This window comes from Aythya fuligula, chromosome 20 (assembly GCF_009819795.1).
Source record: "Aythya fuligula isolate bAytFul2 chromosome 20, bAytFul2.pri, whole genome shotgun sequence".
NCBI classification, from domain to species: domain Eukaryota; kingdom Metazoa; phylum Chordata; class Aves; order Anseriformes; family Anatidae; genus Aythya; species Aythya fuligula.
The window spans coordinates 118,875-145,707 of NC_045578.1; the positions used below are offsets into that span (position 1 = coordinate 118,875).

The 26,833-nt window shown below is 48.9% G+C and overlaps 1 protein-coding gene across 3 annotated transcripts in view; it reads right to left on the minus strand.

The window, feature by feature from the left end:
• Positions 1-26,833, minus strand: part of STX1A (syntaxin 1A) — a 112,048-nt gene that overhangs the window by 13,250 nt on the left and 71,965 nt on the right. For all 3 annotated transcript variants that reach the window (XM_032201205.1, XM_032201204.1, XM_032201206.1), the window contains exon 6: positions 10,388-10,496. In XM_032201205.1, coding sequence (XP_032057096.1) covers positions 10,388-10,496 — 109 coding nt within the window. The remainder of the gene's footprint in view (positions 1-10,387; positions 10,497-26,833) is intronic.

Below are 26,833 nucleotides of genomic sequence, written 5' to 3' on the forward strand. Positions count from 1 at the left end.
CACTCCCTGGGTTGCTTTCACGAAGGAACCCCTCCTGAATGCCGTGGTCCCCCACTCCACTAGAGAACGTGCCTGCCCTGGAGCTGATTGCCTTAGCAAAAAAATGATATGACATAAAAAAACAGTGAACTCATAGAAGCCAAATGAGGTTTGCTCAATCTAGAAGAAGCCCTAGATAAGGCCAGTAGCTGCCACATGGTTACAGAGAGGCGAGGCAAAGGGAGTGCATCACTACTAGCACAGCCCCACTGAAGAGAAACCCCAGAAATGCAGTGAGTTCCTGCTCCTCCAGCCATAACCATGCACCAGTCCCTTCCTCTGCAGCATGGCTGAGGAGACAATGGGGCTATTTGGGGCTGGCTCCAGTACCATAGTCCAGGATGGAAACAAGCTCTTCCCTGCAGCACTCCTGACTCTGGAGACTTTACATTCACTGCTGTGTCAGGGCTGGATACACACATAGGTTTATACCCAATTTCTCCCTTCTGGTATTTCCTTAAGGAAAGAAAGGAGCTTTAAGCCATGCTGCACAGCAGCATAGTGAATGCTGCTTCCCTGCCTGAAGATTTTCCACAGAAAAGGACACCTCCACACTTAATTTCAGGTCTCTTTTTCTTGTCATGAAACACAGAAACAAGAAGACCACCTGGAGCTCCTGTGCTTACTTCCTGAGGCCCTTATCACATGTAGGTGCTCTAAGCATCTGCAATGGAAGTGTGTTTCCGGCTTTGCTTCAAGAAAACAATGCCATATCAGCAGATGTTGATGGTGACAGCAGTCAGGAACACACTGGAGACTGCCGGCTCCAGGCAGTGATATCCATGCCACATGAAGGTTGTTTGCTGTCTCCTGGCAGCAGAAGGTTACTGGAAGAGAGAGCGAATAAACCCAACCACACACTTGGTGAGCAGGAGACTCCAGAAGTCTTAAATTGGCTAACACTCATTAGCTCTGATTCCCCATCAGACAAATGCGGTTTATGTCCACAGCTGGAACAGCAATGTGCAACCTTCTTACAAAAAGCAGATAAAGTGGGGAGCTTTATAGATGCTTTCTGGGCCATCTGAGCAACAAGAAAAGGAAGGACAGTAGGATGCAGAAACATGCTGGGGTCTCTTGCAGACACTGAGTGGGACTTGAAGATTTAGGAGTCAGGAGGGCACACACTGATGTGTGCAGTGGGTAGCTGGGATAACTTTTCTGATCTTCCTCACCCATGCTCCTCTTCTGCCCAACATTATCAGTGCTGCACAGCTCCTTGATGCCTGCACTGAATATGTTCCTCTTCCTGGGCACACAGGCAAGTAAGAAGTGAGACAAAGGGAAGGCAGCAAAGGGAGAACTGAAACTCATCAGCTCTTCCAGAAGCCTCAAAGGAGCAGGTGGAGGGCCGTGAGAGTGCCCCAAGCATGGGGAACAGAACCTGCATATGACATGACAAGGCCCAGCACCTGGTGACATCTAAATCCATATCACCCCAGGAGTATCTGGGCAGAGCTGGATCCAGTGCTCCGCCAACACCTCCAGCAAGTCATACAGACCAGCAAGCAGCAGAGGAGACATTGCAGGAGGGAGAACAGGAGCTGCGAGCTGCACGTTGAAGCTGATAGAGATTCTAAAAGCTAGATGTAATTGAGATGGACAGGTGGAAATAGAAAGGAAGCCATTTACTGGGATGTCTGAAAAATACAGTTAGAAGACAGATAGATAGAAAATAAAAAAGAACAAGAGAAAAAACAATAGCCAGGAACGAAAAATGGAAATTCTTTAGAAAGAAATTTCTCTTTTACAGGTTTTGTTGAAACGAAATACTTTATCTTCAAAGTTAATTGCCCATGGCCAGGAAAGAATTTTATTTGTGACTAACAAATAATCTAAAAAGTTAATAGGATTTTTATTTTAATAACCAATAGGCATGGCTCAATAAGCCTGCAACAGTGCCCAGCTGGCTCTTGAAGTGGGAAACCAAGGCATAGACCATAGTGGGACACTCTTCTTGGCATGTCTGGGGCTTTTTTGGGACAGGCAGCCCATGATTTAGGCGAAGAGAGAAAAATGGATTGAGCTTTGCCCCACTGTGCCTGGCTGGACACCAAGCTTTCAAGAATATGGGACAGTTCCTGGGCTATCATCAGTCCAGGTCACAGCAAGCTGTGCTGCTATGTGGGGGACTGGAGCATTCAGACCTCTCCAGGCCTCCACACTAAACAGAGAGAGCAGAGAGATGCAAAGTATTGCAGCCCAAATCATGCACTGAGAACCTGCTGCTGAGCTCAGTGAGCAGCACACCGGTTCAGCAACACTGATTCTCCCAGCTATGAGCCTCCCAGTAGTCTATTGCTCTACCACTTGGGGTCAAACGAATTGCATTTGATGGGCTCAAGGAGCCTAAAATGGAGCCTGCATCCCTCCCAGAGGTTCTGTAAGGAAGGACTACACTGAGCCAAATGGCTCAAAGGGGAACATAATCCACAGCTCATCACTTAATGGAGTAAATCTTCAAATCTGACTGCATACTGCAAGGAGACAAAATCACAAACTGAGCAGATGTTAGATATCAACATTAAAAAGTATAATAAAGATTATAAAGAGGAAGAAAAGGGACCATATGACAAAGCAAAGAAATGCTCCACCCATAAGACATAAGCACAAAGAACCATAGAGGGTGAGGAGCAGCAGACTGCTCCTCCATGTTTGGTCTGCAGCCCCAAAAAGAGAGGCAACCAGAACCAGACAACAGAGATCACCACCCTGCAGCAGAAGTTGTTCCTTAACAGAGCTGGCATGAGCTCATCCAGTGGTTCCCCGTTCCTGGAGTTGCTTGGGCAGGCATGGTTCCTTGTCCCCACATCTCCCTGGATGAACAGCAAGAACAAGCCCACAGCCCTTACATAAATGGTGGGTTTTAAATGTTTTCTTCAAGTTCTGGGCAATGTGGTCACAGGCATTCCAAAGGCTTCAGAAACCTGGGGAATGCTGAAATGCTGGTATGCCATCCTGCCTTGGCAACCTCCCCAGGGCTGTGCTAGAGAAGCAAGCGTGGCGTTGCTCCAGGGCAGGGTCTGAGACAGGAGCTGGACTGACCCCAGCACACGTGGGGCCTTCACCAACTGGGGTGCAATCCCACAGCATGAAAGATGAGTGGTGATAACAGAGTCCAGCAGTGGTGTCAGACAAGGCAAGCTGTGAAATCAGATCTGGGGTAGCTCCAAAGTGTCCTGTCAGGAACAGCAGGAAATGGGACTGGAGACAGGACTGGAGACAAAGCTACAATGTAGGGCCAAGGTCTATCCAGGAGGCATGGCCAGAGAAAGACTGGGGACATGACTAAGACAAAGATCCAAAGTCCCAGGAGACAGAGCTGGAGACAGGTACATCTGCAACACATCTCAGATGTGAACTGGGTAGCCCAGGCCTGATCCTATACAGTTGCAGGATCCATGGGCAGAGGTGGAAGTCCTGGGAGAGGCTTGTCTTGATGACTAAGAACTGCTAGTGGCCCCCAAAGCCCTGAGAAACTGCTGCTTTGCAAGTCCTCCTCCTAGCTCTGCTCACACCATGGCTGGCAACTCCAAGAAGCAAAATCTTTTCTATTTTAGCCCAATGGAAATGGAAATTTCTAATGGAAATTACCCATGGCAACCACACTCTGCTAGAGTCCTTCACCACTCCTGCTGACATGTTCCGACCCCCTTCCATCCTCCTGCAGGAGGGCTGGGAGCCTTGGCAAGAGGCTCCACCACCTCTGCATACTGCTCTGCCAGCATCTGCCACCTCTCCTCATCCCCAGGTCTGTGAATGGTGAAGTACAAGAGGATCTCCAGGCATTCAACATTTTTTTATACCAAACGTGAGCTCAGTGAAGCCTGTTCAGTAACTACAGATCAGGGCTTAACTCTGCAACCTGTGTGCTCACAGGTCTGAAGGAGTTGTGTAATGCTGATGTGCCCCTGGGTTGAAACATCCTCCTTACCTCCCCAAGCTCCTGGAAGGGCTCCACAGCCTGCTTCCAGTCACTGCTTCAAGTTTTACAATCACCAACGGCAACTCATGACATCCCCTTCCCAGCCCCACAGGCCATTTCTGCCACACTGACTCTCAGTGGGCAAAGCTGAGTCCCGTGTTCCGCTGCTGGTGGTTCTTCATGTTGTGCAAGTGCCATCAATCAGAGAAAAGTCTTTGTAGTTGCAAACAAAACTACCTCCAAACAAAACTTTCCATAACTCCAAAGGACAGTCCAAAAGCTTTTTTTTTTTTGTCAACTGGAAAATTTCTGGCAGCCAGAGATTTCTGAAGATTCATATAAATTAGGACAAGTTATCAAGCCTTCCAAAAAGACATCTCCAAGGACAAAAGCTCTGCAAGCTTTTTTCTAGCTTTGGTGGAAGATCATCCAGAGCCTGCTTGTGCCAAGCATGACCCAGCTTCAGCCTGCACAGATGCTTGTGTCCAACACACAATCCCAGAGCCAAAGGACCTAAATTCTTAATCAAAACATCTGACTTTTGTCAGATCTTGTCTTGTGTTTGAATTAATACATTCCTTTTACTGCACTAGAAAGATTAATTGGTTCATGTAACAGGGCCTGTTTTGCAGAAAGTCATGCTGGCTTCTCTGGTTGCTATTGGCTCCTTGCTCATGGCAGCCCTGGACCCAGGAAGGCAAAACAAGGCACAAACAGCACAAATTTACTAACCCTCATGTTGATTATGCTCAGCACTGAGTGGTCACTGGCACAGTGACAAAGAGGAGGGTGCTGAGTACGGTGCATCTCAAGGACCCACTGCACTGTCCCATTCAAGTCCCGAAGAAAGCTCTGAAGACAAGCAGCAGTATCAGCTCCAGGGGTTGCTATGTCTTGCAGGCAGAGACAGGACAGAATGCAGGATATGTGCCCTTGCCCTGTCTCTCACTGTCTCCTTGCTGTCCCATTCCACTCTTGCAAAGCACAGAGCAGTTAAAGGCCTCGAAGCATTCAAGGCAAAGAATGAGAGCACAGACATCATGTGGGTTAACAAGGAGCCAGGCAGTGCAGGCTTGACCAAAGGATGTAGCTGGTCAGAAAGTTTGCTTTAATGTTAAGACAAAGCATGAGGCCTGGAAGCTACACCTTGTCCACACCATGCAGCACAGCACTCACCAAAGACTTCCAGGGAAGTCTTCTGGGGTCCTGCAAGTCCACTGCCTTCTGGCTAGGTTTCACAGTTTGGAAGGCTATTGTTAGATGTTCAACAGCAACAAAAACGGATAAATGTGTGTCAGATACCTGTTTGATCCATTGTCTTTCCACATTACCACAAAATTACTGCATAACCACAAATGGGATTAAAGTGCTGAGTCAATGGAAAGTGCCTATAAAGCAGGAAGAGCCCAGGAGAAAATCTATGCCCTGAAATTTGGCAAAATACTGGAAAATTATGATAACTGGTCCTCTGCCTCCCTAGAGAGCTCCAGAATGCATCTTCCTCTCTCCTGGCATCTTTAGAAATTAAAGCTTTCCTGAGAAAAGCCTCTGAGAGTTGTCAACAGACAAAGCAGCATAGAGCTCTGCTATTGACTGTGAAACAGAGAGAGAAGCAAACTCAGCCCTTAGCTGGAAGGGAGAGAATGGCACAAGACAGGTCATGAAGCTCTGGGACAGGCAGAGACATGAAGCCATTAAGGAGACTTGCCACCAAACTCCCCTCAGTGCCACTGCAGGGGTTGTGGCCCTCGCAGGGATCAACTAGCTTCCCAGAGAGAGGGCAGGGGCGGCTCCCTCCGGGATGTGCAGGGATTTGGGGAAGCTCCATGGGGAAGGTGCTGGTACTGCAGCTTGCACTGGTCATACAGCCTGTGCAAAACATCAGTTTGCAGAGTTCTGCACATCACGCTGTTTATAAATAGTAAAGACTGCCAGGTAGGTGCCTCTGGACTGCAGAAGTCCAATATGCCACAGCTGCATTAACTGTAACAAGTCAGCTGTGCTCAAAGCATCCCTCCTCCCCAGCAGCAAGGCTGCATGAGCACCCACCGAATGACACTAGGGCTCAGGCTGGACACAGAGAGAACCAGACACCTTCCCTGGAGGCTGGGATCCTCTGTCTGAATCAGACTTCCAAGCTCTCTGTAGATACAAATCTATACAACTCCCACAGGGATGGATAACGCTGTCCTGTCTATCTGTGCATGCAGAGGCGGCAAGTGCTGGGGACCCAGCCCACTTGGCTGTCCCCCAGCATAGACAGGTCTAGCACCGGCAGCAGTGGTATTGAGGGGAGCAGCCTTCAGCTGTAAACGCCTAAGCAGGATGTCACAAACTGCTGCCTGGATCCCTGCCCTGTGACCCCTTCTGCTCCAACAGGGAGGACTGCAGGTGCCAGCCTCCAGAGCTGTGTAGGCATTTTGACCCAAGAGGGTCAACTTACCACTCATTCATCTACCCTTTGTAGGGTAGATGAATGAGTGGTAAGTTGTGAGATGGAAGTGCCACAAGGAACCCCATGTGAATCTGTTCAGGCTCCCATGTAGCACTGTGCATGCAGCTTCTCCTGCCCTGCCAACCCACCAGCACACATGGGGAGCACCATGGCCTTTCAGGCTGCTCAGGGCTACTCAAAGGAGCTACCTGCGTTGGACCAGCCCCAGGCTGTCCTACATCATGGGCAGTTCATGAAGCATCTACAGCTTGCACTTCTGCACATCAATTAACCCCGTCTCACATAGTGGGGTGGGGGCTGATTAGTTCTCTCAGTGCCTTTGGAGACAACAGATTCTTTATTTTTGGATCCTCGGTCTCACACATAACTTTTTGTTCATAAAAATCAGTCTCTATGCAGTACCTCCATGGCATCAAAGCTACACAAGTGCCATAGAAAGCTCCTCCAGGCCTCAAATCCAAATTCTCTGGGATCAAAACCTAATCACTTAAGATGTCATTCCTCATAATGGCCAAAATCGAGAGGAGAAAACAAAGGAGCAACACCTCCTGTTGCATGCAGCAATGACACTCAGGTTCCAGAAAGCACTAGTGAAAGCACGGCTCCAAGTTGCATCCGTGGGGATGCCACAGAGGGGGGACACATCTCAGCAAGAGGTGGTTGAGCAAGAACAGCCACCAAGGATCTGTCCAGCACTCAGCAACCTGAGGACACTGCATGCCTCTGTGACATCCTCTGTCTTGGTGTGCTTGGAAGCAGTGAGTGGGTAGGCGAAAAGGGGACAACTGCTAGGACTAGAACAGAAGCAGTGAGAGGAGAGGATACCCACTTAACCAAGTCAGACTCAGGGACTCAGCACACACTGTATGTGCAAGGTGACAGTAAGGACCAGAGGCATAACCTCTGTCATGCACAAGTTGCCTACACAAGGAAAAGAGGTAGGTCCTGAGGGGGCTGTGAAGAGCCCCAAGGGTTCACCAGTTAGTTGTTCTTTGTGAAAAACAGCATTGCCCGGGCCTATGACCCACTGCCCATGAAAGTGCCATGGCAGTATTCCTACATCATCGTTTCTTCTGCAACAAGCACATTCTGAGCTTTTCCCACTCATTATGTCCCTGCAGGCCCTGTCCCCAGACTTTACTCATCACCAGGTCCCAACCAGCCATGACACTTCCAGCACCAGAAAGGAAAAGTATTCCTCTGCAGACAGCAGCACTTCAACAGAGAGCTATTTCTCTGCATGCCCACTACCACCTCTGCACCACATGGAGAGGAGGCGTAAGGCTGCCACGTACAGAACAAGTATGTCACAAACATCAGACCAGGAAAAGAAGCTGGAGTGACTATCCCATTTCCGGAGCAAGATGTAGAAGCAGTTAGGACAGAGAAGCTCACCAGCTGCCAGAAAGCCTCCACAGAACAGCTGATAAATCCCTGCTCTCATACTTTCAGAACCTTAGTGATTTACTGACTTTGCTGTCAGAGCTCCCAGCACTTCCATCAGTGGAAAACGAGAGCTACAGATTTCATAGATTTTTGTGCAGCCACCACTTCCCAGCTGAGCTCAGTTCAGCAGTGCTGGCTGTTACATGCAGGGAAAAGCACAGCTCTCTGTCCAGACAGCACTCCTGACAAAACCCCAGTAAGCTTGTCACTTCTTTTTGCCAACAGGGATTTTCTGCTGTCACCAGCCAAAGGAACCAAGCTTTCGCAAAGGATTGTGCACTGGGCTGTGCACAACACAGACTCCCATCCTCCACATGCATCTGCCTTACATCTCGGCCCCAAAAGGGAAGGCAGGTTCCTCACTGTCACTGACTAGGACACCTCCTCTGCACCCAACAACTGCACCACTGTGAGCCTTTTCCTCATGCCCTGTCAATGCTCTGCCAGCTCTACAGGCCAGCCCAATTAGGATAGACAATGCACGGACAACTACTGCATAACTTAAACAGAGCAGCAGAGTCCTTCTAAAACCTGACAAACAAGAGGAAAGTTTCTTTCAGGATTCTTTCATGGTTTCTCTGCAGATGATTAAGGACCTGGCTAAATCCTTTCAAACCTTCTCCTCTCTTAAAAGGGAGGAATAGGGATACTTTAAATTCCTGTTATGTTGTAAGACACCCCTGTGGCTGGGTATCACCTACAGAATGACATTAGCTAACAAATTAGTCACTGTCAGCTGGAGCAGTGACACACATTCGTCATCTTGCTTTACTTTAAATGTCAAGCTCTTGTTGAGCCTCATGTCAATCAATTCAGCCGGTGTGAAATATTCTTCTTATTATTATACATTATAAAGAATAATCTTAACAAAGGAAAGATTTGCACAGTCAAGTCTCCTTTTATCCTTCCACAGAAGCTACCCACTGCATCCAGATTCACAGGCATTTGCAGCTCACAAGGGACATTTCCACAAGTGACCTTCAAGGAAACCGTTAGGACTCAGAGATCTGCCTTTTTATTCGTGCTGAATCTTGAAACGAAAAAATAATCATTTGTTTGTGAGAAAAAAATGGACTGTGTTTCAGACTTTTACATTTTAATCACAAAAACTCATGACACATGTCTGCTCATGAAATTATTTGCAAAATGTCTTTCAGTATCTACTCGCCCTAACTTCCCTCTTGTCTGCTTATGCCCCTAATTATGGTGGTGTTAAGATTCTTCGTTGCTGGGAGATGACCACATTTCTCTGAAGCTAACCATGTATCACTGATTCTCCAGAATAATCACTAGGAAAGCAGATTTTGTGGGCAGACAAAGACAGACTTCTCAGTGATGGGCTCTGAATTACACAGTGAAATCTTAAGGAGATCCGAGTGCCACAGTGGCTAAATGACCTCGGAGGTGTCACCTGGGGCCCACCTTCAGCCAGAAGACACCACCACTGCAGAGAACTACCACCATCCTGGGGCAAGGTTGCTATAAGGGAAAATGTTGAGAACATAAAATGCCCATATCTCAAGAGCTCATTTGTCTGTTATTATATATATTTCAGCATACCTGAAATGAAAACCGCCCAGAGGAAAGTCAAGCACTGCTACTACCTGGGCAGGGACTGATGCCACAGATATACATGGGAGTCGGGAACTCCCACAAGCCTGTTGGAGTTCAAAATTAGCTGCAAACAAGAGAGAGAAATTTCTCTCTCTGTGGTCTCTATGCAGCATTTAAGAAAACCTTTGCAGTTTTTGTGCTTTGCAGGATGAAGACACACCTTTCCAGCCCTGCAGGTGAAGCAATGCTCTCAGTGCCTGGAGCAGAGGTGCCATGCACTGCAGTCTGCTTGCAACACTGGGAGGGATGACAGCATCTAGGACAACACCCACCTTGTGCAGACGCTAGATGGATGGAGCCAACTCCCCAGTAAGGCACTGCTATTTGCCTTTCTTAACCAGGGCAGCTAAATAAGTTTGATATGATTAAGCTGAAAACCTTTGGGCTAATGGTGGCTCTCCTCACTGCCCGCAGCCCACGTGTGCTCCTGCCAGCGCCCAGCAGTGCATGAGGCTTGCTGCCAGCTGTCTTAAGTGCCCACACCAGCAGCATGCATGGCCAACCTGGGGTGCTTCAGAGCTGTGCCGGGTGTGCAGTGAGCAGCATCCTGCAGTGGGGCATGAGCACAAATCCAAATGTGATGAAAACCCAAACAGCAGAAGTGCCCAGCCATGTCAGCTGTAGGGACTGCACAGGTGTGGGAATCACTTGTTCCTCAGCTCCGGTGGGCACACCAGCATTACTGACTATATTTTTAACAATGAAACACAGCAAAATACAAGGGACTGTCACTTGTCTGCCCTGTAGCAGGAGCACATCCTAGCCGCTCCTGAGTGCATGCATAGCCCACGGGCACTTGGGCTTGGACACAGAAGCGTGTGCAGGTGTGGGCACCTCTGGCTCTGCCACAGATAGTGCAGGATGCAGCCCCTGGCCGCCCAGCTGTACTCCCCACTGCATTTACTCACTGATCTCCAGCTGTCTCTGAATCCTGCCCTTGCAGCGCTCCCGGTAGTCAGTCTGTGTGGCGTTGTACTCAGACATCACTTCTACGAACTTGCGCGACAGCGTTGAGTGCTGCAGAGGGAAGAGCAACAGAGGGGGTTCAGAACCTGGCTGCTTCCAGCATCCAAACACCATTTCCAGCCTGGCAGCCACTCTCAAACTGTATGAGAATTCAAGGTGGGCAACAGCGCATGACAAGGCTAGGACTGACCCTGAACCCTGCACCCCAGTCTAGGCTTTTTTCTCAGCCTCCAGAGTTCACTGGGGGTTGTGGCAGGCAGCAGTCCCCTTGAGGCCAACACAGGTGACTGGGCTGATCCCATGGCAGCTACCTGGCAGGGGACATTTGCCAACAGATAGCAGCACTGGAGTTGGAACCCCAGTGCCACCCAGCCCATGCCCCTGACTGTTCCTACAGCAGCACCGATCTGAGAACATTTTAGTGGTCTGTCAGAAGAAATGGGTAATGTGCTGGTAGAGAAGCAGGTCTAGCACAGCAGACAGACAAAACATCACCAACCTGGTTCTGAACTTGTCTGTCCTGCTGGGAGTGGGTAGTGCTGCTGCCCAGCCTTTCCTGCCTGCTGCACTTCCCCAGGCACAGGCAGGGGCCAGCCACCAGTCAGGCTGGCGTGGAGCACTGGGCCGAGCAGGCTAGCCTGTTAGCATGTAGCATGCTCTAGGACAGCCCTGTTTTCCCTCCCCATACTGGAGGGCCCAGACATTCCCCATGCCCCCTAAACCTCCCCCAAACTCTGTCCACCCATCCACTTCAGGAATTTCAAAGACAACAGAGCCTTTATAAATTGCATCATAGAATGGTTTGGGTTGGAAGGGGCCTTAAAGACCATCCAGTTCCGACCACCTGCCATGGGCAGGGACACCTCCCACTAGACCAGGTTGCCCAAAGCCCCATCCAGTCTGACCTTGAGCACTTACAGGGATGGGGCACCCACAACTTCTCTGGGCAACCTGTTCCAGTGCCTCACCACCCTCATAGTAAAGAATTTCTTCCTTATATCTAACCTAAATCTACTCTCTTGTGCTTTAAAACTTTTACCCCTTGTCCTATCACTACACCCCCTGACCAAAAGACCCTCCCCAGCTTTCCTGTAGGGCCCCTTTAAGTACCAGAAGACCACTATACAGTCTCCCTGGAGACTCTTCTCTCTGCTGAGAGTTCTCAGCCTGTCCCCATAGAAGTGCTCCAGCCTGTGATCATGCTCATGGCCTCCTCTGGACTTGCTCCAACAGTTCCACATCCTTCTTGTGCTGGGGGCCTCAGAGCTGAACACAGTACTCCAGCTGGGGTCTCAGGAGAGCAGAGCAGAGGGAAAGAATCACCTCCTTTGATCTGCTGGTCATACTTCTTTTGATGCAGCCCAGAATACGGTTGGCTTACATTTGCCGATTTAGACACAAAGATGTTCTTTGGGACTATATCAAAGGCTTTGTACAAGTCACAGTAGATGACATTGGTTGCCCTTCTCTTGCCCCACAATGCTGTCATAGAAGGCCACCAAGTTAGTCAGGCATGATTTGCCCTTTATGAAGCTATGTTGCCTATCTCCAGTTGCCTCTCTGTCTTCCATAAGCCTTAAAATAAGCTGAAATAGCTCTTTACAGCCCTCCAGCCATTCATAAACAATGAGACTATTTATCTGAGTCTCACCACCAAGCTGCCTGCCACTGCAGTGCAGCTAACAGAATCATCTACGTTGGAAAAGACCTCCAAGATCACCGAGTCCAACCTTTGACCTAACACTAACAAGAACTCCACTAAACCATATCCCTAAGCTCTACATCTAAATGTCTTTTAAAGACCTCCAGGGATGGTGACTCCACCACTTCCCTAGGCAGCCTATTCCAATGCCTAACAATCCTTTCAGTAAAGAAGTTCTTCCTAATATCCAACCTAAAACTCCCCTGGTGCAACTTTAGCCCATTCCCCCTCGTCCTATCACTGGGCACATGGGAGAACAGACCAACCCCCACCTCGCTACAGCCTCCTTTAAGGTACTTATAAAGAGCGTCGCCCCTGAGGTCGTCCCCGAGCCTCCTCTTCTCCAGGCTGAACAACCCTGGCTCCCTCAGCCGCTCCTCATAAGACTTGTTCTCCAGACCCCTCACCAGCTTTGTAGCCCTTCTCTGGACTCGCTTGAGCACCTCAAAGTCCTTCTTCTAATGAGGGACTCAAAACAGAACAGAGTACTCAAGGTGAATACTCCACAGTACTCGAGATAAGCCCAGCTTCGCACACAAACTGCTCACCCTGAATGCTGGTCCCATGGGGACACAGGGGGATGGCTGCACATCTGCTGCCTGCAGAGCTTCCTGCCCACCTGGGGCTGATGTCACAGCAGAGCTGTCAGCCCCTGCACACAGATCACCCTCATTATATTAGTCTACTTTCCATTACCAAGGAAAGGCAACCAGATCCCAACTACAGCCAGTCAAACATACTGACCCCTGACAAGCATCACCCATCCACAAAGCTGGTGCTGCCCCTGGGTGGGAGCTCATCCCCCTTCACCCACCCAGAACCCATCTGTGCTGGGAGTGCCATACGATAGAGATGCCCACTAACAAGAGAACAGCAAACAGCGATGAAGATATTCCAGGAAAGCCAGGACAGAGCACCACATGCATCCAACATCCAAACACTTACACTTCATCAACAAGCCTTTTTCCCAGCATTCCTGAAAACTGAGAAACTCAGAAAACTGAGCTTCTCATGCATGAGTCTCAAGGGAAGCTAAATTTGATGCTGTGTCAGGCAAGAACCGTTCATGACCTTCTTCATCCATGCAGCAGAAGTAACAGCATGCTGGAGTTTAAGAAGTGTTTGGATTGTGCACTTAGCGACATGGTCTGAATTTTTGGGTAGGCCTGCGTGGTGCCAGGAGTTGGACTCTATGATCCTTCTGGGTCTCTTCCAACTCGGGATATTCTATGATTCTATGATTCTGTGATTGATGGGACTGGCTACATATACCGCACAGCCTGAACAGTCAGCATTCCACCTGCAGGCGACAGACATCTACAAGCTGGGGCCAGCCAATGGTACCCAGGTGGGAAGATGCAAGGTGGGAAGCCAATGGTGCAAGGTGGGAAGCCACTGGATTGTGTTACCCCAGCCTCACACCCCACAGACTGCTCATGCAGCCAGACTCCAGAAGCAGGAGCAACAGGTGATATAGAAAAATGGTGGAGGGAGAAAGGAGAATAGGAGACAGAAAAGGGACAGGAAAACAAGATATCCAGAAAGAATGTAAGGAGAGAGAACACTGAGAGTGACTGACAGGATGAAGGAACTCTTGGTAAAACAAAGAACTGTTGGCAAGCCACCAGAATGGCCTAAGCTCACAGTGAGTTACATCCCATGGACAGCTGAAACAAAGGGCTGTACCTGAGCTCTGCCCAGCTGGAGTATGCTTCAAAGCCTGTACGTGGGCAGGACACTGTCAATACAGCATGTCCCTGCACTCCCTGCACTGTCACTGCAACAGGCCAAACATGCATGATGCACACATGCATTCAGATGCTCCTACCAGGTGTCCATGTGTCCTGAGCAGCCCTGACCAACACACCCCTACCCCTACCTCCTGGGCACAGCACTGGAGACATCTTTAGAAACACCTGCATTTGCTTTGCAGCTATTCTAAGCAAGAGGCAGGTCAGCATTTATGGCAGACCCTCAGGCTCCGCCAATCTGATTCCTCTTCTGCTGGCAAACCTCACACAAAAGACCCTGGCAGCGTCAGCTTCAGCAAGCAGCCTCTGCTCGAGGCGCCCAGCCCAAAGCAAGGTCAGAATAGCTCCTGATCATCTTCAAGTCATAGCTACAAATCCTGCAAAGATGTGATATACTGTCCAAGTGACTCCTGTTCTGCCTTTTCAAAATCATTTTCCTAAAATCCAGTTCATTCTCATTCAGCTGAAAGCTATCAACATATGTTGATCTGCAGCCAAATACAGCCTTAGGTGTTGAAAGACATTCCTTTCTGCTAATCAGTATACCACACCACCTCTCTTTTACTTAAGTTATTCAACTTAGTGTTTATTCTGTCAGATTGTTATTTTACATTCCCACAGGCATCCCACATATCTATAAAATGCATTTGATTTTGAAAGAACACAGTTTCACAAAAATGCACTAGAAAAAGCATTTTAAATGGCTTTTAGTCATTAAATAATAAAAACTGCTTGAATATTCAGAGTAAATAAAAAGCAATTTCTTGCATTTGAAAGAAAAAAAAAAAAAGTAACATTATGAAATGGGGTTGTTTCACATAGGGCCAGTAACAATTTACTCCTCAAATGTTGGGAAAGCAACCCACTATGCTGAACCACCAAGATGGATTTCCAAAGAGCTCATGCAGAACCAGCAGTCTCGGGGTACCTATGGAGTGCTACAAAACACCCACAAAGCATATACTGAAACCAAAGACCTTGTCCTATAACATTTTTCTATTTAAGAGAAAGATATTTCTGAAATGCTCATCCTGTGTGGATTCCTGTGGGTCACCCCAGCCTTCCTCCAGAGCTCCCACTGGGTATACAGGGGAAGCAGAGTTCCTGCTTCTGAGATTCCACCAACTGGGTTTCTTTCACAGTGTATGAAACAGTCCAACCAAGGTGAAAATTTCCACTGCACCAGCTGGATAAACCAAGCCCAAAAGCAATTAAAGCAAAAGCTATTCTAAATAACAAATACTGACATTTGGAAGAATGACAGTACTAGTGTTCACTCTGCTATGAACTTGAAAAAACTTTCATACTTATAGAAACACTGAAAATACTGTCACCATTTCTGTGAACCTGCATCTCTGGCAATATTTCTGAGATGGGGATACCCTCAGGAGCTGCACAACTCCCTGTGACCCCAAAGTACCTGTATCTTTTCAGATATGGCTACTGCTGTTAAAGACAACAAAAAATGTTTTTATAAATACATAAACACAAAAAGGAGGACTAAAGAGAGTCTCCATCCTTTACTGGATACAGGGAGGAACTTAGTGACAAAGAGATGAGGAAAACACTAAGGTGCTTAATGCCTTCTTTGCCTCAGCCGTTAGCAGCAAGACCAGTTATTCTTTGGATACCCAGTCTCCTGAGCTCGTGGAAGGGAACAGGGAGCAGAATGTGGCCTTCATAATCCATGAGGAAATGGTTGGCGACCTACTACAGCACTTGGATGTACACAATGGGGCCAGATGGGATCTACCCAAGGGTACTGAGAGAACTGGCAGAGGAGCTGACCAAGCCACTTTCCATCATTTATCAACAGTCCTGGCTATCGGGGGAGGTCCCAGTTGACTGGCAGCTAGCAAATGTGACGCCCATCTACAAGAAGGGCCAGAGGGTAGACCTGGGAATCTATAGACCTGTTAGTTTGACCTCAGTGCCAGGGAAGCTCATGGAGCAGATTATCTTGAGAGTCATCACACAGCACTTACAGGGCAACCAGGTGATCAGGCCCAGTCAGCATGGGTTTATGAAAGGCAGGTCCTGCTTGACAAACCTCATCTACTTCTATGGCAAAGTGACGCGCTTGGTGGATGAGGGAAAGGCTGTGGATGTGGTCTACCTTGACTTCAGTAAGGCTTTTGACACCGTTTCACACAGCATTCTCCTCAAGAAACTGGCTGCTCATGGCTTGGACTGGCGTACACTTTGTTGGGTTAGAAACTGGCTGGATAGCCGGACCCAAAGAGTTGTGGTGAACGGAGTTATATCCAGCTGGAGGCCGGTCACTAGTGGTGTCCCCCAGGGCTCAGTATTGGCCAGTTCTCTTTAATATCTTTATCGATGATCTGGAAGAGGGGATTGAGTGCACCCTCAGTAAGTTTGCAGATGACACCAGGTTAGGTGTGTGTGTTGATCTCTCGAGGCTAGGAAGGCTCTGCAGAAGGATCTGGATAGGCTGGACTGATGGGCTGAGGCCAACTGCATGAAGTTCAACAAGGCCAAGTGCTGGGTCCTGCACCTGGGGTGCAATAACCCCAAGCAGCACTACAGGCTGGGAGATGAGTGGTTGGAAAGCTGCCTGGTGGAGAAGGACCTGGGAGTATTGGTGGATAGTCAGCTGAATATGAGCCAGCAGTGTGCTCAGGTGGCCAAGAAGGCCAACAGCATCCTGGCTTGCATAAGAAACAGTGTGGCCAGCAGGACTAGGGAAGTGATTGTCCCCCTGTACTCAGCTCTGGTGAGGCCGCACCTCAAGTACTGTGTTCAGTTTTGGGCCCCTCGCTACAAGAAAGACATCAAGGTGCTCAAGCAAGTCCAGAGAAGGGTGGTGAAGCTGGTGAGGGGTCTGGAGAACAAGTCTTATGAGGAATGGCTGAGGGAGCTGGGATTGTTCACCCTGGAAAAGAACAGGCTCAGGGGCAACATTATTGCACTCTACAGGTACCTTAATGGAGACTGTAGCAAGGTGGGGATTGGTCTATTCTCCATATTCTCCAACGTGTCTGGTGATAGGATGAGGGGGAATGGGCTAAAATTGCACCAGGGGAGGTTTAGGTTGGATATTAGGAAGAACTTCTTTACTGAAAGGGTTGTTAGGCATTGGAATAGGCTGCCCAGGGAAGTGGTGGAGTCACCATCCCTGGAGGTCTTTAAAAGATGTTTAGATGTAGAGCTTAGCGATATGGTTTAGTGGAGGACTTGTTACGTCAAAGGTTGGACTCGGTGATCTTGGAGGTCTCTTCCAACCTAGATGATTCTGTGATTGAGCCAGCACCAAGGATAGACTCATGCTCCTGTGGAAGAGGCCAGCACCCTCATCTGCCCCAGGACCACAGTTGGAGGACCAGCCCTGTCAGATCTTCTGGTACACATCCTCACAGGTCTTCCCTGCCTTCATAGCTTCAACATAGCCCAGACAATTTAAGTAGTCAAACAGCAGATGGGTACCCCAGCCCACATCAATGGACGGGAAGTGGAAGTTGTTCCTATGAAGGCTCCAGGTCCAGTGGGGCTCTTTTGGCTGGCAATGACAACAGCAAAACCAGAATGAAAGTCCATAATCTTAATGCCTAGATACCACTGCTACTCCTACTTTACAACATGCTGACACGGGTAATCTAGCTTCTCATTTTTTCTTTTACTCAGTGATTTGCTCACAGCAAAGTCTGTATGAACGAGTAAAGCCCTTGTTGCAGAAATACCTACACAAAGATCACACTTAATGTACCAGACATCTAAATCAGATCTCCAGTTCAACCTGTCCCAACTCCCACACACAAAAGCACTTTTCAGAAGCAGGGCAGCTTCTTTGGGCTTCATTCTAGACAGATCAGAGCATGCTGCTGAATGTATGGCACAAAAAGAGTTTTAAAATGACAATTTTAACACCTTGGTAGGCTTAGCAATTGCAAATTTTTCTCTCAGACTGATGATTTAAAATTAATTTCAATCTGGTTCCTACTGGTTTCCTTGGCTCCAGATAGCATAAGCAAGTGAAGGTGAGCCTGGCCACATGCCAGGCCCTGCACGCAACCCCTTCCCACTTTCCTGCACTAGGGAGGTGCAGAGATGGTTCCACTGTGCTGTGCTGAGCCCAGGCAGTAATGTGCAGCACCAGCAGCACTGAGGGCAGGCAGGATCTCAGACACTAGGAGAGAGCTGGGATCAGGGCCAGGTTCCAGCGAGCACAGACATGTTGCCAAGTGCCCAAGAAGGAGCTGGGAAAGCCAAAGCTCAGCTGGAACAGTGTCAGTGTTGTGCAGGACAGCAAGATGGTCTGCCAAAAGTACCAGTGAGCCTGAAGGAGCCCCATTGACTAGGGAAATGGCCAAGGCAAGGGTTAGATTTTTCTCTTTTGCTTCAGTCCTCTTGGCCTCCTAGAGTCCTCTGCCAGAGACATGAAGAACTACCCACAGAGCAGGATGTAGGCTATGGGAGAGCTTACACCAGCTGGAGATACACAGGTCCATGGGACCTGGCCCATGTCACTGTAAAGGGCCTCTCCATCATCTTCAAAAGACAGCAGTGACCATGGGTGATTCCAGAGGATTGGCAAAAGGTAAACATTAGACCAAACTTTTGGTAAGAGAATCTGGGAAACCCAAGGCTGCTCAGCCTCCCCTGAGTCCTCCTGGAAGGACAAGAAGGTAATTGGAAACAACCAGTGTAGATTTACCAGGGGCAAATCATGCTGTACTAACCTGTTTGCCTTTTCCAATGAGATGCCTGGCTGTGCAGATGAGAGGAGAATAAAGAATGGTATATATCATGAGTTTAAGGCCTTTAGCACAGACTCACGCAGTATACTTATAGACATTTTGATAAGAGATGGGCTGGATAAGGTAGATGGAAAATTGGACTGCTAGACTCAGAGGGTTGTGAACAGCAATACAAAGTCCAACAAGTGGCCAGTTCCTAATGACAATCCCTCCATGTGTGATGCTGGGGACTATATGTTAAAAACATTCATCACCAAGCTGGCATGACAGAGTTGAATGCATTTTCAGCACATTTGCAGAATACATCAAATTGGGAATTTGGAAGGCAGGGCTGGCATTCAGGGGGACCTCTAAAGTCTGGAGAAAGAGGCTGACAGGAATCCCATGAAGTTCAAAGGGAAATGCAGGGTCCTGCACTGGGGACAGGAATGCAAGATGGGCTAGGTGCCAGGTGACCAGAAAGTAGCTTTACAAAAGCCCCTGAAGTCCTGGTGGAGAGAAGACCACGCCCATGAGTCAGCAGTCAGCAGTGAGCAGAAGGACAGCCAGCAGAAAAAGGACAGGGATTACTCTTTCCACCTGCCAATTGTGAGACCACACCTAAAGTGCTGTGTTCTGAAAGGGGCTTCCCTAGAGAAGTCACATGGGAGTGAACACAGTTGAGGCCACTGAGATGGTCTAGGCTGGAGCACAGGCTGAGAGAAGCAGGTTAGGTCAGCTAGAGGTGACAAAGCTCAGGGGGATCTTAGAAACACCCTGGGAAGAGAGAAGATGGAACCAGACTCTTCTTGGAGGTGCACAGTGGCAGGACAAGAGGTGATGGACCAAGCTGGAATATGGGAAATTGCAAAATTTCCTATATGAAATTTAACTGGAAATCATCACAAGAGTGGTCAAACACTGGACGAGGGCCTAGAGGACCCATGGACCTGATGTCCATGGCATCTCCATCCTTAGAGATACCAAGAATGCAGCCTGACAATGCAACCTGATATGGCTGGCATGGTTCTGGGGCAGGGACTAAGATCTCCTGACTTCCCCTCTCACTGATACACTGTGATCCCATGATAAGGAACAAATCCAGATGGCAGATTTCTAGCTGGGCCACTGGCTTGTTGCTGGATGGCTGCGTCCAAAGAGGACACCTACACTTGCTCACAGACAGTGCCAGCTGCAATATCTCCATTACACTCCCTGTGGCAGTGAATATGTCCCATAGCACCAAAAGTCTGAAATTGCACAGCAGTGCACCAAATAACAGGGCAAAACCATCAAGGGCCATGGACATTTTCACACTAATTGTATATCCAAGCCAGAAAATTACAAATACAAATGATTAGCGGGGAGATGCTGGAGCTGCCCTGTAGGGAAAGTGGGATCAGCATCCTCCCAAACTCTACAACAAACTGGAATGCAGATAACTCTCAACTCAGAGCCAAGTCACTGCCTTACCATAAGCTCACCCCACACTGTTTCCCTGGGGACAGCTACAAAATTTGTGTTGGCACAGCTCATCCATCAGGCACTCACAGTCCAGCAGTGCCACTTGCCAGACCCACAAGAGCTATCAGCACTACTCACCTGCAGCGCATGATGACGAGCAAAGCCAGCAATGCAGCCCGAGGATGACGCTGCTCCGTGCCCAGCTCTGCTCCCAGCCTCCACCATCCTGAGTACATGCTGAACTACACACTGCTGTGCACAGGGTCCCAGCACAGGGTCAGCATCCATGAGAAGACAAACAGTCAGAGACTGACTGGATCACAAGCCCAAGCCCAGAAGAAGAGCATTGTGCTACATCATCCACTTCAGCATTGCAGTGCAGGGGCTCTGAGCTTTCAACTTGCATTGGGTCCCCACCAGGCTTTGATGGAAGGAAGCCTCACCATATCTGGAGGCACTGGGATTCAGGAGAGCAAGAGGAGGTAAAAGATACCCAAATTTCTTTAGTTCCTTCCAGGGGATGAAGGGAGATCGTGATTAAGAGCTCCAAGCTTTGCTGCTAACCCTTTACCGGAAAATGAGCTTTGGGACTGGTCCCCGGGGCTGTGCAGCCCTGTGTGCTCCTACTTTCCTGCAGGCTGTTTGGGCACACCTGTGTATCACATGCCTGGTCTCCACCTTCTTGCCACTGTCACCCACACCTGTATTTGATGGCAAACCACTCCTGAAAGGCGCATTGTGGAGCAGAGCTGAGAAGAAAGCTTGGTGGTGGTGGTTTCACAGCACTGCTGGAAGCACGCAGCAACAGCAGTGTCTTTGGAGTGGTAAAGGAAGAGGTGTTTTGGGTTTTTTTGTTTGTTTTTTGTTCTGGTAAGAGACCTATGACATCAACTATGACATCATCGGCATAAGCGAAACCTGGTGGGATGAGTCCTGTGACTGGGGTGTTGCGATAGATGGTTACAGGCTCTTCAGGAGGGACAGGCAGGGTAGGCGAGGTGGTGGGGTGGCGATGTATGTGAAGCAGGGGCTGGACTGTGTGGAACTTCAGGTCGGCGATGGCAAAGTTGAGAGCCTCTGGGTAAGGATCAAGGGACGAACGAATAAAGGGGATGTCGTTGTGGGAGTCTATTACAGACCGCCTGGCCAGGACGATAGCGCCGATAAATTATTCTTTACAGAACTAAGAGAGGCCTCGAGATTAACTCCCCTTGTCCTTATGGGGGACTTCAACTTGCCGGACGTTAACTGGGAGTGCCACACGGCTGACACGAGCAAGTCCAGGAGGTTCATGAAGCACCTAGATGATAACTTCTTGGTACAGGTGCTAACGGAGCCAACTAGGAAAGGTGCCCTCCTAGACCTGTTGCTAGAAAACAGAGAGGGTCTGGTGGGAGATGTGGTGATTGGTGGCCGCCTCGGTCATAGCGACCATGAAGTGGTTGAGTTCAAAATTTATGGTGACAGAAGGAAAAGTGCCACCAAAACCTCATCCCTAGATATGGGGAAAGCGGACTTCAGGCTGCTCAGGGAACTAGTCAGTAAGGTCCCCTGGGAAACTGCTCTTGAAGGCCTCGATGTCCACCAGTGCTGGTCACTCTTTAAGCGATGCCTCCTAGAAGCACAAGATAAGGCAATTCCAAAATATCGCAAGTCAGGCAGGCGGGGCAGGAGGCCGGCGTGGCTGACCAGGAACATTCTAATGGAGATTAGGCGGAAACAGAGAGTGTTTCGCTACTGGAAGGAGGGCCAGGCGTCATGGAAAGAATACAGGGATGCTGTTCGTGTTTGTAGGGAGAAAGTTCGAGTGGCCAAAGCACAGCTAGAGTTGAAGCTGGCTGTGTCTGTGAGAGAAAATAAAAAGGGTTTTTTTAGATATGTAAATGGAAAAAGGAGAACTAAAGAAAACATAGGGCCGCTCCTTGATAGGGAAGGTCTCCTCACAGACGATGACGTAGGCAAAGCAGAGACGCTTAACGCCTTCTTTGCCTCTGTCTTCAATGCCGATGATGGGCGTCGGGACCCAGGGTGCCCTGAGCTGGAGGACCGGGACGGTGGGGATGACAAACTCCCAACTGACCCTGAACGTGTGCGGGATTTGCTACTCCACCTGGATCCCTACAAGTCCATGGGTCCGGATGGGATTCATCCCCGGGTGCTGAAAGAGCTGGCGGATGTCATTGCGGAACCTCTATCAATTATTTTTCAACGATCCTGGGAATTTGGAGAGGTCCCGGTAGACTGGAAGCTGGCAAATGTTGTGCCAATTTTCAAGAAGGGTCAGAAAGAAGACCCTAGCAATTACAGGCCTGTCAGTCTCACGTCAGTGCCTGGTAAAATCATGGAGAAGTTGGTTCTTGGACTCATTGAGGCGCACCTGGGGGACAAAGCAGTTATTGGTCCCAGCCAGCATGGGTTTGTGAAGGGTAGGTCCTGCCTAACTAACCTGATTTCCTTTTATGATAAGATCACCCGTATGGTGGACCAAGGGAAACCAGCTGATGTGATTTTTTTGGACTTCAGCAAGGCTTTTGACACGGTTTCCCATAGGATCCTACTGGACAAAATGTCCACCATAGAGCTAAATAAAAACATCATACGATGGGTGAGCAATTGGCTAACGGGCAGGGCCCAAAGGGTTATGGTAAATGGAGCTGCGTCAGGCTGGCGGGCGGTCACCAGTGGGGTCCCTCAAGGCTCCATTTTAGGGCCGGTACTTTTCAATATTTTTATAAATGATCTGGATGTAGGAATAGAGGGTATTTTGAGCAAGTTTGCTGATGACACCAAACTTGGAGGAGTTGTGGACTCAAGTGAGGGCGTAAAGGCCTTGCAGAGGGATCTGGACAGGTTGGAGAGCTGGGCGATCACCAACCGCATGAAGTTCAATAAGAGCAAGTGCCGGGTCCTGCACCTGGGACGGGGAAACCCTGGCTGCACGTACAGACTGGGCGATGAGACGCTGGAGAGCAGCCTAGAAGAGAGGGATCTGGGGGTCGTGATAGACAGCAAGTTGAATATGAGCCAGCAGTGTGCCCTGGCAGCCAGGAGGGCCAATCGTATCCTGGGGTGCATCAAGCACGGCATCGCTAGTAGGTCAAGGGAGGTGATTGTCCCGCTCTACTCTGCGCTGGTGCGGCCTCACCTCGAGTACTGTGTGCAGTTCTGGGCACCACAGTATAAAAAGGACATGAAACTGTTGGAAAGTGTCCAGAGGAGGGCTACGAAGATGGTGAAAGGCCTTGAGGGGAAGACGTACGAGGAACGGCTGAGGTCACTGGGCCTGTTCAGCCTGGAGAAGAGGAGGCTGAGGGGAGACCTCATCGCAGTCTACAACTTCCTCGTAAGGGGTTGTCAAGAGGCAGGAGACCTTTTCTCCATTAACACTAGTGACAGGACCCGCGGGAACGGGGTTAAGCTGAGGCAGGGGAAATTTAGGCTGGACGTCAGGAGGGGGTTCTTCACAGAGAGGGTGGTTGCACACTGGAACAGGCTCCCCAGGGAAGTGGTCACTGCACCGAGCCTGTCTGAATTTAAGAAGAGATTGGACTGTGAACTTAGGCACATGGTCTGAACTTTTGGGTAGACCTGTGCGGTGTCAAGAGTTGGACTTGATGATCCTTAAGGGTCCCTTCCAACTCAGGATATTCTATGATTCTATGATTCTATGATTCTATGATTCTATGACCTGCTGACATCCCCACACACACTGCCCAGTTTGTGCAGAGCTGTGCCTGTGCCAGGGCCCCTCCCAGGGTTAGGAGAGAAGAGATGGCACACAGATGCTGTCCTGCTTTGCTGTATACTGTTTCACTCTGCTTTGCTTTGGCTTTGCTATGTCCTGCTAAAAGCAAGCCCCAGCAGTTGTTATTTCCAGTTGCTCTTGAGACACATTTCAAGCCTCTCTCTTGCATCTGTTTTGCACAGCATAGTTTCCCCACTGCCTGAGGCTCAGCTATGACAGCCTCTCACCACTTGTGCAGGGTCTGGAGGATGCTGGGCTCTGTGCTGGAAGCTGCCTTTGCAGAATTAATTAGTCAGTGTTACTAGTATTGGTTAGGCATTGACTGCAGCATAGTGGAGCAGACTACACAAGTGGCTTTATGGGCTGAAAAGGAGTAGAAATACCCCATATCCTCTTGCTTCCCTGCACAGCACTTTGAGAAAGTATAATTTATATTTGTGTGTAAAACCTCTGCGAGAGAGGCACAAGAGGTGCCTGGATCCCCACGCATAGGCAATGAAGAGCAGTGCTGACAGCTGCTATTTGCATTATCACTTTAATTGTTTGCTAAAACAAGACCTTTGCTGAGGAACAAGGACTCATTTGTTTGCTCTATCTTTTTTTTTTCCACTCATGTTTTGCCAGTATGACCAGAGAGAACAAAGTACCAGAGCTCACTCTGAAGTAAAAAAGAGGCAAATGCTGAAGAAGCACTACCAGAGCAACGGCTCCATTTTGTAAGGTGCTCTTCCACTGAAAGCTCACCAGTGTGTTGGCCAACCCGCAATAAAAACTACACAGCAGCACTATGTGGTGAGGAATTAAAGTTTCAGCCCTGGGCAAGTTTGTTTTAAGAAGCTGTGACCATGCGACACCTGTTGAAGGCTCATGGCCCTGCACCAACCACACAGACACCCCATGCATGCCCTGAACACAGTCTATCACAACTCAGTTTGCCCAGCCATCACAGCATGACTAACCCAAGGTGAATGGCTCAAGTATGGCTGAGCACTGGCTGAAAACACTGCAAGGTCACATCACCAACTTGGCGATGTGACTGGTAGGTCACATCACCAACAAGGCAGGGATGGGCAAGACTGCTTAAGACACAGAGGCTCAGCACCAGAGTGCAGCAACTAACCTAGTGAAGCTCATTAAGACTGCACAGAACAATAAGTTGATTTATTAAATAAAATGTGTTTCACTCACACTCACTCCTGGATTCACTTATTTTCTCATGCTCCGAATTCACAAGGCCAAAAACACACATGGCCAGCAGTGTTTGTGTGTGACACATCTTACGAGTCCTCCTCACATGTCCTGGGATCTTTGTTACTGGTGGCCACAGACTGGCTTGGGATGTACCTTCTGTGCTCTTCAAGAGCTGACAGCAACACTGATCTTACACCCTTTCACCCTTACCTGCCTTGGGTCTTGAGGCAGCACAGCTGATACATAATTATGGAATTATTAAAATTGTCCAGGGCCTTTAGAGGTCCTTCTCATCTGTTCTGGAGTAAGATGCCCAGTGGTTTGCTACCTACCCTAAGCTTTCTTAGAAGCTGTATGTATCTGCGCTGGCATCTTGATAACCTTCTGCGTTGGGTGCCATCAACCCATGTCAGTCTCTTCTTCCACCTGTACACACTTCCATTCAAATTATCTAAATCTTTCTATTACCTGTCTCTACAGGTAGCCACGTGCAATGCTGCATGGCAAACCCAGATAGAGTGGGGGGTCCTGAAAGACAGCAGGATCTGCTGAGTATGTTCCCAGCTGCCACATACAAGCAGGCTGATAGAAATCCTGAGCAGCGGTACCAGACTTGCCACTTCTATATGACTGGAAAGGCACAGAGCTGCTCCTGTTTTCATCAATCACCAATACAGATAACCTGCCAGGACCAGAGTCTGCCTCAATTCAGGACCAGAATTGGCTGCCTCTGTATACTGAAATGGTCTCTGCTGTGGGAAGATGTGCACCAGAAGCAACAGCCCTTTGTATCTTAGATCCCAAATCTTTGAGCACAGAGGTGTCAGGCTAATTCACCTCAATCTAAGTGCAAAGTGGCAAAGAGGAGCAAAATACTGCATGCTGGACTTCCCACAAAGAAGGTAAGGAGTTCTTATGGACTAGAGAGGACAAAGAAGTGCTTGTGCAGCTTTCTAAGGCATAAACATTTCAACAAGAATCCTTGGTCCTCTGTAGCAAGGACCAAGCTAGTAAACACACAGAGAAGTTACAACCAAGAACTACATGTAAGAAGCTGGGAACTTGTGGACTGAGCAGGCAGCTGAGGTCACCTCGGAGTGACCCACCTCCCCCAGCACAACCACTGTGACAGCTGCACCTCTTGGTGGTTTACAGGGTCGAGGCCAAAAGTGAAGGTTTCAGCCCATACATGAGCCAGCAGCCAGTAGCTTTATAGACCAGGCTGCTTTAGCAAGCGCAGTGATGAAGTCAGACCCAATGCTGGGGTGCAGCAGCACCCAGGTGTCAGTCATGGCTTCAAACACTCAACTGTCTGGCCTTGATAACCCTTGCTCAGCAGGGCCAGATAAACCCACCTTCATTGTGGGTCTCCTGGAGTATCACCACAAAGGCAGCAGTAGCTTAGTGAACGAGGAAGGGAGAAACCATGCTTGCTGGTTTGGTTGGGATAGAGTTAATTTTCTTCATAGTTGCTGGTAAGGTGTTATGCTTTCAGATTTGTAATGAAAACTGTGCTGATAACACCCCAATGTTTTAGTTGTTGCAGAGCAAACTTACATGAAGCCAAGGACTTTTCAGATTCTCATGCTGCCCTGCCAGTGAGGAGGCTGGGGATACACAAGAAGCTGAGAGGGGACAGAGTCAGGACATCTGACCCCAACTGGCATAAGGGGTATTCCATAACTTAACAGCATCATGCTGAACAGTGAAGCTGGGGAAGTTGGCCAGGGGGGCTACTGTTGCTTGGGGACTGGCTGGGCACTAGTTGGCTGGCGGTGAGCAATTGCAATTTGCATCATTTGTTTTAGTTTGGCTGAGTTCCCCCCCCCCCTTTTTTCTTT